Source organism: Nicotiana sylvestris, chromosome 5 (genome assembly GCF_000393655.2).
Source record: "Nicotiana sylvestris chromosome 5, ASM39365v2, whole genome shotgun sequence".
In the NCBI taxonomy this organism is placed as follows: Eukaryota; Viridiplantae; Streptophyta; class Magnoliopsida; order Solanales; family Solanaceae; genus Nicotiana; species Nicotiana sylvestris.
Window position 1 is genome coordinate 79,563,229 of NC_091061.1, and position 12,506 is coordinate 79,575,734.

Consider the following 12,506-nt stretch of genomic DNA (forward strand, 5'->3'; position numbering starts at 1 on the left):
TATGTGACTTGTTGGCGTGTTTGGTTGAGGTCTCGAGGGCCTCGGGATAGATTTGGATGGTTGACGGAGAGTTTGGATTTTTGGAGTGTGCTGCAGATTTTCTACTTCTGTTATTTCCGCATCTACGGATTAGGGACTGTCGGTGCGATGCCGCATATGCGTAGGAGAGGTCGCTGAAGCGAATTTCGGTCAGTAGGAGCTTGGCCACAAATGCGATGCTTCGGGCACATCTGCGGGACCGCAGGTGCGATTCCTGGACACAGATGCGGCCCTGGAGGATTAAATGATGAACCGCAGATGCGGTCCGTAGAAGCATGATTTAGGCTATAGGTGCGAAATCCCTAGGCCAGAACCTATATAAGGTTTCCTTCGCGATTTTCAGCTTTGTTTCACCATTTTTACGTCGGATTGAGAGCTTTTTGGGAGATTTTGAAGAGAGAATTGAAGAGAACTTCGTGGAGGTAAGATTCTTGGAACTAATACTCGTTTGTATGGTGTTATTTCACTGATTAGGCTTGAAATTGATGGAAATTAGTGATTACAATTGGGGGTTTAGGGCTTGAAATTTGAGACTTTGATTTAATGATTTGAGGGGTCATTTGTGGTCGAATTTTGATGTATTTGGTATGTATGAACTCATGAGAGTGTAAGAATTTTAGTTTTGTGATTTTTCTCGGAATTTGAGACGTGGGCCTGGGGGTTGTGTTTTGCCAATTTTGGGATTCTTGGTGTAAATTGGTTATTTTCGAGTGGGCTTTGCTCCGTTAGCATATTTTGATGGTATAAATATGTTTTTGGTTAGATTTGGAGCATTCGGAGGCCGAGTCGAGAGGAAAAGGCATCACGGGGTAGAGTTTGGGCCGGATTGAGGTAAGTAATGATTGTAAATGTTGTCCTGAGGGTATGAAACCCCAGATTTCACATCATTGTGCTATTTTGAAGTGACACACAAGCTAGATGATGAGCATGGGGTCGTGCACCATTGGGGATTGTGACTTAGTCCGACCCGTACGACTGTTAAGTCACGTATTTGATTGAAAATTGTTTGATATCATTGTGTTTTGGAAAATATTACCATGTTATGGCTGAATGCCATATTTGGGCCTCGTGCTAACTGTTTTGGACCCTTAGGGGCTTTTTTACTACTATTCCTCACAATTTGAATTCATATTTGTACTAAGCCATGCTGTATTCTACTGTTTTCATAACTCAGCCATATTTACTCCATTTTGATATTTTCAAATGATATTTTAGACTGAGCATCACGTTTTACTGTTGCCCGAGGGGCTTGAGAGATTTTGACTGAGTGACGCCGAGGGCCTGTATTGTGAGAATATTATGGGATCGGGCTGCGCGCCGCAGTATGTGTACTGATTGTGATATATGAGAGGCCGATGACCTGATTTGTTATGCCATGAGATGGCTTGTGATAGTTCTTGGGCTGTAGGAGCCCCTCCGGAGTCTAAACACCCCCAGTGAGCGCGGTTACCCAGTGTGAGATATGATATTGCCCGAGGGGCTGTTGTTGTTTCATGTTATTGCCCGTGGGGTTGATTACGAGTGATTGTGAGGTAGCCGAGGGACTGGATTTGTTGATATTTTGCTCGAGGGGCGGTTGTGGTACATGTTTTGCCCGAGGGGCTGTTTACATTTCTATCCTTTTACTCATTGTTTTCATCACTCGTTTGAAACTATTGAAAGATGTTTTAAAAGGCTTTACTGAACTGAGTTTTTTTACGAGTTTTATTGCCTTACTGCATTGTTCTGGACTTATACTATTTTGCTATAGCATTATGATGTGGTTTAGGTGGTTTCTTACAGCTCAACTACCTTTACTTTTATTACTTACTGAGTTGACGTACTCACATTACTCCCTGCACCTTGTGTGCAGATCCAGGAGTCCCGGGTCGCGATAGCGAGTGTAGAGTAGTCGTCCAACAGGTTTCCGGAGTTGACTAGGTAGCTGCTTGGCATTCGCAGCCCAGTACGTCTCCTTCCTATCTTATTCAGCTTTGTATTAGCATTTCTTTTTAGACTATGTTGTCTTTTTTCTTATTCTTAGATGAGTTGCAGTTGCTCATTACTGGTGACACCCTGATGTCGGGCTGTGTTATGCTTCCACACTATTTAGTTTTACTTATATGATGGGGTTTTAGCTAATTAATGGCTTTAAATGACTTATTATAATGGTTGGCTTAGGGATTTGGGTCGGTTGTCCAGGTTTCAGGATAGACACCATCACGATCGGGTTCATTTTATGTTCGTGACAAGTTGGTATTAGAGCCTAGGTTACATAGGTCTCACGAGTCATGAGCGAGTTTAGTAGAGTCTCCCGGATCGGTATGGAGACATTTGTACTTATCCTCGGGAGGCTGCAAAACCTTTTAGGAAAAACTTCTTGTTCTTGAATTCCTATCATGCGAATATGTTGATTCTAGTACTAAACTTTTGTTATTCTATTCTCTCACAGATGGCGAGAACACGCGCTACCGCTCAGGATGGACGACCACCAGTATCACCAGCTGGGGCACTAGAGGCTGAGGATGCGCACGGTAGCTAAGGTAGCACATGCTGATCCACCAACCGCCCCAATTCATGATCAGGTCCCAATTGTGGACTCTCCATCAGCACTAGCTCAGGCACCAGTTGTGCCTATTGTGATTCCAGGCCGGCCTTCAGAGGGCCTTGGCCCAGATTCTATTAGTGGCACTGGCCTAGCTCAGGCAGTCTCAGTTACTACAGCCGCAACTACTTCTCAAGCCGGGGGAGGCACTCAGACTCCCACTGCTCGCACAACTGAGTAGGTCGTGCAGGGACTTCAGACACTGGGGGCACATTCAGCCCAGCCAGTTGCAACTGGTTAGGACTATGTAGCTCCTGCTATGCTAGAGGACGAGCAGCGCAGGTTGGAGAGGTTTGACAAACTTTCAGTGTGCAGAGGGCAAGGATTCCCAAGGTTTCTTGAACAAGTGTCAGAGGATTCTTCGGACCATAGGTATTCTAGAGACCAGTGGGGTCTCGTTCACTACTTTCTAGTTCTCAAGGGCTGCACTTAAATGGTGGGAGACTTACGAGAGGCGTAGGCCGGTTGACACAGCACCCCTTTTTTGGCAGCATTTCTCCATTCTCTTCCTGGAGAAGTTTGTACCTAAGTCTCGCCGAGAGGAGCTGTGCAGGCAGTTCGAGCAGCTTCGGTAGGGTGGAAGATCTATTACACAGTATGAGATGCGGTTCTCTCAGTTAGCTCGTCATGCGGTCTGGTTGGTTCCCACAAATTGAGAGAGGATCAGGAGGTTCATAGATGGCCTTGATTTTCAACTTCGGTTGCTCATGACCAAAGAGAGAGTATCTGGTGCTACTTTTGATGAGGTTGTTGATATAGCTCGACAGATTGAGATGGTTCATGGTCAGGAGAGGTTTGAGCGGGAGGCTAAGAGGCCTCATGGTCAGGGTGGATTCAGTGGTACTCCTCATGAGGGTTAGTTTCAGCACGACAGAGGTGGTCCATTCAAGCATGCTCAGTAAGCTCGCCCAGGTTATCATAGGGCATCACGGGCCATGGTTCACATAGTTCTCAGCAGGGCCATTCATCACTCAGTACCCTTCCAGCCTAGAGTTCGTCCCGTGCTCACTCAGTTCAGGGCTCTTCTTTGCCAGGTTCTTCTGCTAGTCATCCCGGTGCTAGGGTTCCCTTCAGTCCCCAGCACCAGGGAGTTGTTATAAGTATGGGGAGTTGGGGCATATGTGGATGCAGTGTACTCATCGTCTTGGGGGTACATCTCAGCAGAGGAGTCAGCCATCGACTTCAACACTAGTTACTTCACCACCCATCCAACCAGCTAGGGGTGGAGGACAGTCAGCTAGGGGTCGCCCTAGAGGGGAGGTTGATCAGGTGTTGGTCAGGCCCATTTCTATGCACTCCCAACTAGACCCAATGCTATTGCTTCAGATGCTGTGATTACATATATTGTCTCAGTTTGCCATAGAGATGCCTCTGTGTTGTTTGATCCTGGTTCCACTTTTTCATATATGTCATCATATTTTGCTCATTATTTGGATACACCCCATGAGTCTCTTGTTTCATCTGTTCGTGTATCTACTCTGGTGGGCGATACTATTGTTGTGGATCGTGTGTACCGGTTATGTGTAGTGACAATTGGGGGTCTAGAGACCCGAGTGGACCTTTTGTTGCTTTGTATGGTGGACTTTAATGTGATATTGGGCATGGATTGGCTATCTATGTGTCATTCTATATTGGACTATCATGCTAAGACAGTGATGTTGGCCATGCCGGGTGTGCCACGAATTGAGTGGCAAAGTTCGTCTGATTATGTTCCCAGTAGGGTAATTTCATTCTTGAAGGCCCAGCGTATGGTTGGGAAGGGTTTTCTTTCTTACTTAGCCTTTGTGAGGATGTCGGTGCAGAGACTCCTAGCATTGATTCTGTTCCCGATGTGTTTCCTGCAGACCTGCCGGGCATGCCATTGGATAGGGATATTGATTTTGGTATTGGTCTGGTGCCGGGCACTCAGCCCATTTCTATTCCACTATATCGTATGGCACCAGAGGAGTTGAAGGAGTTGAAAGAGCAGCTTCAGGAACTCCTTGATAAGAAGTTTATTCGAAATAGTGTGTCGCCTTGGGGTGAGCTTGTTCTATTTGTGAAGAAGAAGGATGGCACGATAAGGATGTACATTGATTACATGCAGTTGAACAAAGTTACAATCAAGAACAGGTATCCTTTGCTTCGTATCGATGATTTATTTAACCAGCTTCAGGGAGAGAGGGTGTTCTCTAAGTTTGTTCTCCGTTCAGGTTATCACCAGTTGAAGATAAGGGAGTGGGATATTCTTAAGACATCTTTCAGGACCCGATATGGTCATTATGAGTTCCTTGTGATATTTTTTTGGGTTGACCAATTGTCACACCTCCTTTTTATACACGAGGGGGATATAAGGGAGTTTTTTAAATTAAAGTGACATAGATCAAAATGGAATTATTTTATTTATTTCAGAGTTACCACTTGGAATAATTTATTATGGTGTCCCAAGTCACCGGTTTATTTTAAATCCAAAATCGAGGAAATTTGACTTTATTTAAAAGTCTGCAAAACTAAAAAACTTCGTAAGGAATTTTGTTAACCCGGGAGAAGGTATTAGGTATTCCCAGGTTCCGTGATTCGAGCACGGTCGCTTAACTATTAATAGTTGGCCCAATTATATGATTTACTATATGTTTTAAACCTGTTGTGCATTTTTAACTTTTTAACCGCTTATAATTATTTAACCTCTTTTATAATTTATAGAATTATTTCTTGGACAAGTTACGATTATCGTACACTTGCCATTTTTGGAACACATCGCAAACCACGCTACATGAAATGCACCCGTGATTTACGACATATTTATTTTATTATTTTTTGAAGTTGTTATGATCGGGTCATACGAAATGCACACCCAAATTTGGGATTATGTACCATGATTATGCCACGGTAACCGTACCCATAGTCTCGATGATTTAGTTATGCGCCTAAAGCAATTTACGATGTTCAAATTATTTCCTAAAACTACTTCGAGATCATTGTGAAGGCCAAGGTTGAGGAAATTATTGGCTAGTAAATAAAGAGATGATCATTATGAATAGTCAAAGAGTTAGCACATTTGTTTCAAATAGTTGCTTGCACTTGTTCCCATATACTGGTCCAATATCCCTTAAGAGCCTACATGTTTGGGCAATATTTTAATTAGGCTAAATAGAACAGTGTAAAATTTCCATTCTCAAAATTTCGACAAGTCCTGATGGGGCCGAATGATTCATACTTTCACACAAGTAATAGAATATAACGTTGGATTGTCAATCCATTCCTTCGAACAAATTTCAATGGGTTAACTCTAAGGCCCAATAGCCTAGAGTGTCCAGACTGGTTTAAATGACCTCAACTAGGTCACTTTATCTGTCTGGCCCAAAGACACTTTGGCTACTTAATAACAAAGCTAAAAAATTGAACATCATGCAATAAATTTATAGCCACAAAAATCGACATAACATGTTCGATTATACCTTTCTGCTCAAAGTTGATTTTTAAGTAACAATCCTAACCACAAAGCTGTTATCATCAAGTCATCAAATACTTCAAACTCATTATGAATCTACACAAGCTCAGTTGATTTTCCAATGGTCATGCTATATTTACAGCACCTTGATACTAACTGGCAGTTATTACAGACTATCTTAACAACAATGTGAGAATTACAACTGATCTACTACACTAGAATTTAATTTTTCAAGAGAAAAATATCAACTAATTCTATTACAACTTCCGTGTAATTAATAGCGTAGTGAACACTTGCCCCTTTTGGACATGATTTATTCATCAAAGCTTAGTCCACCACATGAAGCCACCGGTTTCAGCATGATATCAACAGTAGAATTTCAGCTCTTAGCTTTTTAACTTATTGATTTGGCCAAATAGTGGCCAAATCCACATGTTATAGCTCATGGTTAGCAAGACAAACCCCAAATGACCTCAAGTAAACACCATGTTATTCATCACATACACAGAAGAAGAAATGAAAACTATAGCAGCTATGTATGCAGAATCAGTTTTTGATACTGTGAAATTTTAACTAATAGAGACAACTTCAAACAAACCCCTGAAGTCAACACTTCCCATTTTTAATAGAAAAAAGCTGTAAATATTAATATACCAACCAAACTACTTACACTAGATCATTTCAAACTTAAACTTACATAACAAAAGAATATTTAGATCCATATCAATGTAATAAACAACTATATGAAAAGATACTCATTTATCATATGTAATTTGCAATTTTTGGTCTTATAATACTCAAACAAAGTAGTACATGAGGAGAGCTAAAATCAGCACCTTGAAAACAAGGAAAAACCTGCAGTAAAGCAAGTGAAAATGCTAGCTGAAAACTTAGAGATGGAGCAGCAACCAAAACCAAATAGCAGCAGTAGAAACTAGCCCAGAAGCCTAGGTTATCTTTACTTCTTTATTGAAAGCAATAAAAGTAGGATTGTGTATCCTTGGAAAAAGGGATTAGGGAGTGGAGACCCTATATCTAACAAGATTAGCTAGGGGTTGGAGACCCTAGGTCAGAAAGATTACCAGGTTATGCTGACAGCAACTAAGGAGTGGGACCCTATGTTGGAAAATATTACCAGGTTATACTGGCATCAACTAGGGAGTGGGACCCTATGTTGGAAAAGTCATCGGGCTATGCCGAGAAAATCATAGGGTTATGCCAGAAAAGTCATCGGGTTATGCCGGAAAATCATCGGGTTAAGACAGAAGAGTCATCGAGTTATGCCGGAAGAGTTATCGGGTTATGCCAGAAGAGTCATCAGGTTATGCCGGAAGAGTCATCGGGTTATGCCAGAAGAGTCATCGGATTATGCCGGAAGAGTCATCGGGTTATGCCGGAAAAGTCGTCGGGTTATGCCGGAAGAGTTATCGGGTTATACCGGAAGAGTCATCGGGTTATGCCGGAAAAGTCATCGGGTTATGTTAGAAGAGTCATCGGGTTATGCCGGAAGAGTCATTGGGTTATGCCAAAAGAGTCATCGGGTTATGCCGAAAAATCATCGGGTTATTCCGGAAAAGTTATCGGGTTATGCTGGAAAATCATCGGATTATGCCGAAAAAGTCATCAGGTTATGCCGGCATCAACTAGGGAGTGAGACTCTATGTTAGAAAAGACGCAGCTAGGGATTGGAGACACTATACTACCATGATTTTGAATTTTTCTTCTTCTTTCTTTTCATTTCACTTTTCATTTTATTTAGGAGAATGAATAAAGAGTTTGAAGGGGACTTCCCTTGGGTTAACTTTTCCCGCAGAACCATTTTGGTCTCTGCGTACTTTGCTTTTATTGCACCTAGTTCTTGCAAGGTTGTTTTGAATTGCACCTGTTTTCCTGTTTTCAAATTAAAGAGCAATTTGTCAGTTTGAAACGGTGGTTGGTTTTGTGGCCTTGATTTTTTCAATCACTTGATCTTGGCCCAGCTCTTTCAATAAAAATTTCCATTGCTTGCTGGCTCTCTGGAAATTGGTTTCATTTCTAAACCTGGGGATCTTGACTTTCCCAAATTCCACATGATGATTAACCCGTGTGGGTCTTGGCCTTTTTCTATCTTATTTTGCCTTTATGGGCACTTGACTTTGATTTCCTTTCTTTTCAAGAGTTTTCAACTCTGGAGCATCGACCATTATGGCCAGTCGAGGCCGACTTGATGCACCTGCTGAGGCTGGGTGCTTTCTTGAATATTAGCTTTTTGTAAAACAAAACCCTGTAAAACCAATCTTGCCATCTTTTCTTTGTATTAGTTTAAGAGGAGAATTAAACCGAAAGGGATTCAAAGAAAAGTAAAGAACGGACATGATAATGAATTTAAACGAGAAGTGTCCCTTTCGGGAAAAGGAATAAAGGACTTATATGGAGTGCATGTAGACTTCAATAGACATGACATGCTTCTTTGACTGGATACCCGATTTGTGCAACCATCCAATTCTCTTAAACCCATTATAACTCATATCTCAAAACCAAGAAACCTTGCCAAGACTCTATTAGTACCAATGGTTGTAAGGGATCACTTTTTCGACCAGTGGCACCCTTTGCGGGTTTTCACCAACTGATCTTTCTCATTTCTCTTCTCATCGTCGTCTTATAGTGCTCTTTGCGAGTTTTCACTAACAAGACTCTCTTATTTCAATTTCTCAGCTTACCATCGCCTTATAGTGCCCGTGTGGGTTTTCACCAATAAGACTCTCTCATTTTATTTCTCTTTTTGATTGTATCAGATCTAAGTAACCATATCCTCCAATTTTGAACATATTTACCGATTGATTGGAAGGACTTGAACAAGATTAGGGATAAAAAGAGTTTGGATTGGATTACAACTTTGGAACCTTTCAGGTGAACCATCACCGAACCATTATAACTTCTGCCCCAGTTTAAAATTTTGGGAAAATGTGGATTTTTGTTTTGGTGTGACTGAACCCTAGAGAGAGGCTGCCTACGTATCCTTTTGGAATCAAGTCGAACGTTGTTCAGGGAACTTTGTTTTTGATTTTCTTTTGTTTTTTCTATTTTATTTTGTTTTCTTTTTTTCTTTTCACAACATTTTCAGGCTCCAAAGAGGGTAGTCAAAGAAAGGTAACCAGCTCAAAGGGTTTGCAAAGGCCTAACAGTGTTTGGGTAGCGAGAATGAAAGCCTTCGTCATCCCAATCGGAGAATATTAGCATCGCAGAAGGGTTAAACGTAATACATTTTGACCGCGTCCGCATTGACAACTATTTCGGGGTCATTTCCTTCAATGTCTCCCAAGTAAAATGCCCCTTTCGGCAACAACTTCCTTATAATGTACAGACCTTTCCAATTTGGAGTGAATTTTCCTTTTGCTTCCTTATGATGCGGGATAATGTGTCTCAAGATGAGTTGCCCCAGTTCAAAGTTCCTAGGCCGCACTTTCTTGTTGTAGGCACGAGCCATTCTTTATTAATACAACTGCCCGTGGCAAATTGCGACCATTCACTTTTTGTCAATCATGGTTAACTGTTCTAGACGGGTATTGACCCACTCATTGTCCTCAATCTCAGCTTCAACGATGATTTGAAGAGATGGAATTTCAACTTCTACGGGTATTACGGCTTCAGTGCCATATACCAATAGATAGGGTGTTGCCCCAACTGATGTGCGCACGGTTATGCGATATCCCAACAATGCAAAAGGAAACTTTTCATGCCATTGTCTAGAAATTTGGATCATTTTCCTGAGGATCTTCTTGATATTTCTATTCGCTGCTTCAACAACACCATTAGCTTCGAGCAGATAAGGGGTAGAATTCCGATGCGTGATCTTAAATTATTCGCATATGTCCCTCATTAAATGACTGTTCAAATTTGTAGCATTGTCCGTAATGATAGTCTTAGGAATACCAAAACGACAGATAATGTTGGAATGCACGAAGTCCACCACTTCTTTCTTGGTGACAGCTTTGAGAGTGATTGCTTCAACCCATTTTGTGAAATAGTCAATGACAACTAAGATGAATATGTTCCCATTTGAATCTTTTGGCTCATTCGGCCCAATGACATCCATACCCCAAGCAACTAACGCCATGGTGTTGACATAGGATGTAATTCTGAAGGCGGTGCATGAATCAGGTTACCGTGTACCTGACACTGATGACACTTTTGGACAAAACTGAAGCAATCCTTTTTCCATGGTCATCCAGTAATAACCTGCCCGAAAGATTTTCTTTGCAAGGACGTATCCATTCATATGGGGTCCGCATACTCCTGCGTGCACTTCATTCATGATTTTTACGGCCTCTTGGGCATCTACGCATCTTAAAAGGTTCAGATCTGGAGTTTTTTATACAAGACTTCTCTGCTCAAGAAGAAACTACTGGCGAGCCTTCTAATGGTTCTCTTTTGGTCTCCACTAGCTTGTTCGGGATATTCCTTTGTTTTTAAGAATCTTTTAGTATCATGGTACCATGGCTGAACATCTGGTTCTATCTCAACTGTATTGCAATAACCATGTCTTTCTCGAATTTGGATTTCTAGTAGGTTAATGTGGACATTGCCTGGATATGGCAGCATCGAGGCTAAAGTAGCTAGTGCATCAGCTAACTAATTGTGAATTTGAGGAATGTACATAAACTCGACGGATTTGAACCGCTTGCTAAGATCTTCCACATGTTTCCTGTATGGGATAAACTTGATATCTCGGGTTTCACACTCACCTTGATCTTGTCGGATAATCAAGTCAGAATCTCCTATGATTAACAATTCTTCCACATCCTGCTTGACCGCCATATTCATGCCCATAATGCAGGCTTCATACTCGGCAGTGTTGTTCGTACAGAAAAACCAAAGGCGGGCTGTGGCCGGATAGTGCTGACCAGTGGGAGAAATCAAAATTGCCCCAATCTCGACACCTTTTGCATTCACAACTCTGTCGAAGAACATTTTCCAAGCATTGGTGTCTTCTGGAATTACCTCAACTGAATTTACTTCCTCATCCGGAAAGTAAGTACTCAAAGGCTGATATTTATCATCAACCAGATTCTCATCTAGGTGATTTTCCAAATCTTGATCTTTCATCGCCGTGTGGGTGATATAGACAATGTCAAATTCAGTTAGCAGGATTTGCCATTTTGCTAACCTCCCGGTGGGCATCGGCTTTTGGAATATATATTTCAAAGGATCCAGCCTGGTTATGAGGTAGGTGGTATAAGCCAACAAGTAATGCCTGAGCTTCTGAGCGACCCAAGTTAGGGTGCAACAAGTTCTTTCCAACAAAGTGTATTTGGCTTCGTAACTAGTGAGCTTCCTGGTCACATCATATTGCCTAAGAACACATCAAAAAGAATTCTCCAACACTGTCAAGTACAAGAAAAAAGGCCTTCCAGGTTAGGGTGGGACCAACACTGGCGGATTCGACAGATATTCTTTGATTTTGTTGAAAGCTTCTTGACACTCATCTGTCCATCTAATCGCCGCATCTTTCTTCAATAGCTTAAATATGGGTTCACACTCGGAAGTCAACTGAGCAATGAATTTGCTAATGTAATTCAACCTTCCCAGCAGACTCATACGTTCTTTCTTGGTTCTCGGAGGGGGAAAATCCAGAATAGACTTTATCTCTGTTGGATCTAGCTCGATGCCCCTCCGACTGACTATAAACACCAAAAGTTTCCCAGATGGAACTCTGAATGCACATTTAGCTGTATTTAACTTCAAGTCATACTTACGCAGATGCTCAAATAACTTTCTCAGATCTTGCACATGGTCATCATACGTTCTGGATTTAATGATCACATCATCTACATACATCTCAATTTTTTGGTGCATCATGTCGTGAAAGATGACAGTCATAACTCTCATGTAAGTTGCCCCGACATTCTTCAAACCAAATGGCATGACCCTATAATAGTAAGTACCCCAAGGTGTGGTGAAAGCCGTCTTTTCTGCATCTTCTCATCTATCAGAACCTGATGATATCTAGCATAAAAATTCACGAAAGACTGTATCTCATGTTTGGCATAGTTGTCAACAAGGATGTGGATGTTTGGTAATGAAAAGTTTTCTTTGAGGCTTGCTTTGTTCAAATCTCGATAATCAACACACACTCGGGTTTTCCCATCTTTATTTGGCACTGGGACCATATTATCCAACCATGTGGTGTATCGGACCACTCGGATCACACCCGCTTTCAACTGTTTGGTGACTTCCTCTTTGATCTTGTCACTGATGTCTGTTTTAAGCTTTCTCTGCTTTTGTTGGACAGGGGGGTAACTAGGGTATATTGGCAATTTGTGCACCACTAAATCAACACTAAGTCCTGGCATATCATCATAGGACCAGGAAAACACGCATTTGAATTCGAACAAAAGTTGGATCAATGCATCCCTAGTTCTTTCATCAGTGTGAATGCTTATCATGGTTTCCTGGACCTCTATCGAACTACCC

The 12,506-nt window shown here is 41.7% G+C and overlaps 1 protein-coding gene across 1 annotated transcript; it reads right to left on the reverse strand.

Annotated features, from left to right (window-relative positions):
- Nucleotides 1-10,664: 10,664 nt before the first annotated feature.
- Nucleotides 10,665-11,213, reverse strand: LOC138868884 (uncharacterized). Its single transcript, XM_070146461.1, has one exon. It carries the CDS (start codon nt 11,211-11,213, stop codon nt 10,665-10,667), a length of 549 nt encoding a protein of 182 aa, XP_070002562.1.
- Between the last annotated feature and the right edge of the window lie 1,293 nt (nt 11,214-12,506).

Excerpts from the sequence above, each read along its gene's own strand:
- LOC138868884 (XM_070146461.1), bottom strand. The coding sequence starts at position 11,213 with ATGCCCACCGGGAGGTTAGCAAAATGGCAAATCCTGCTAACTGAATTT.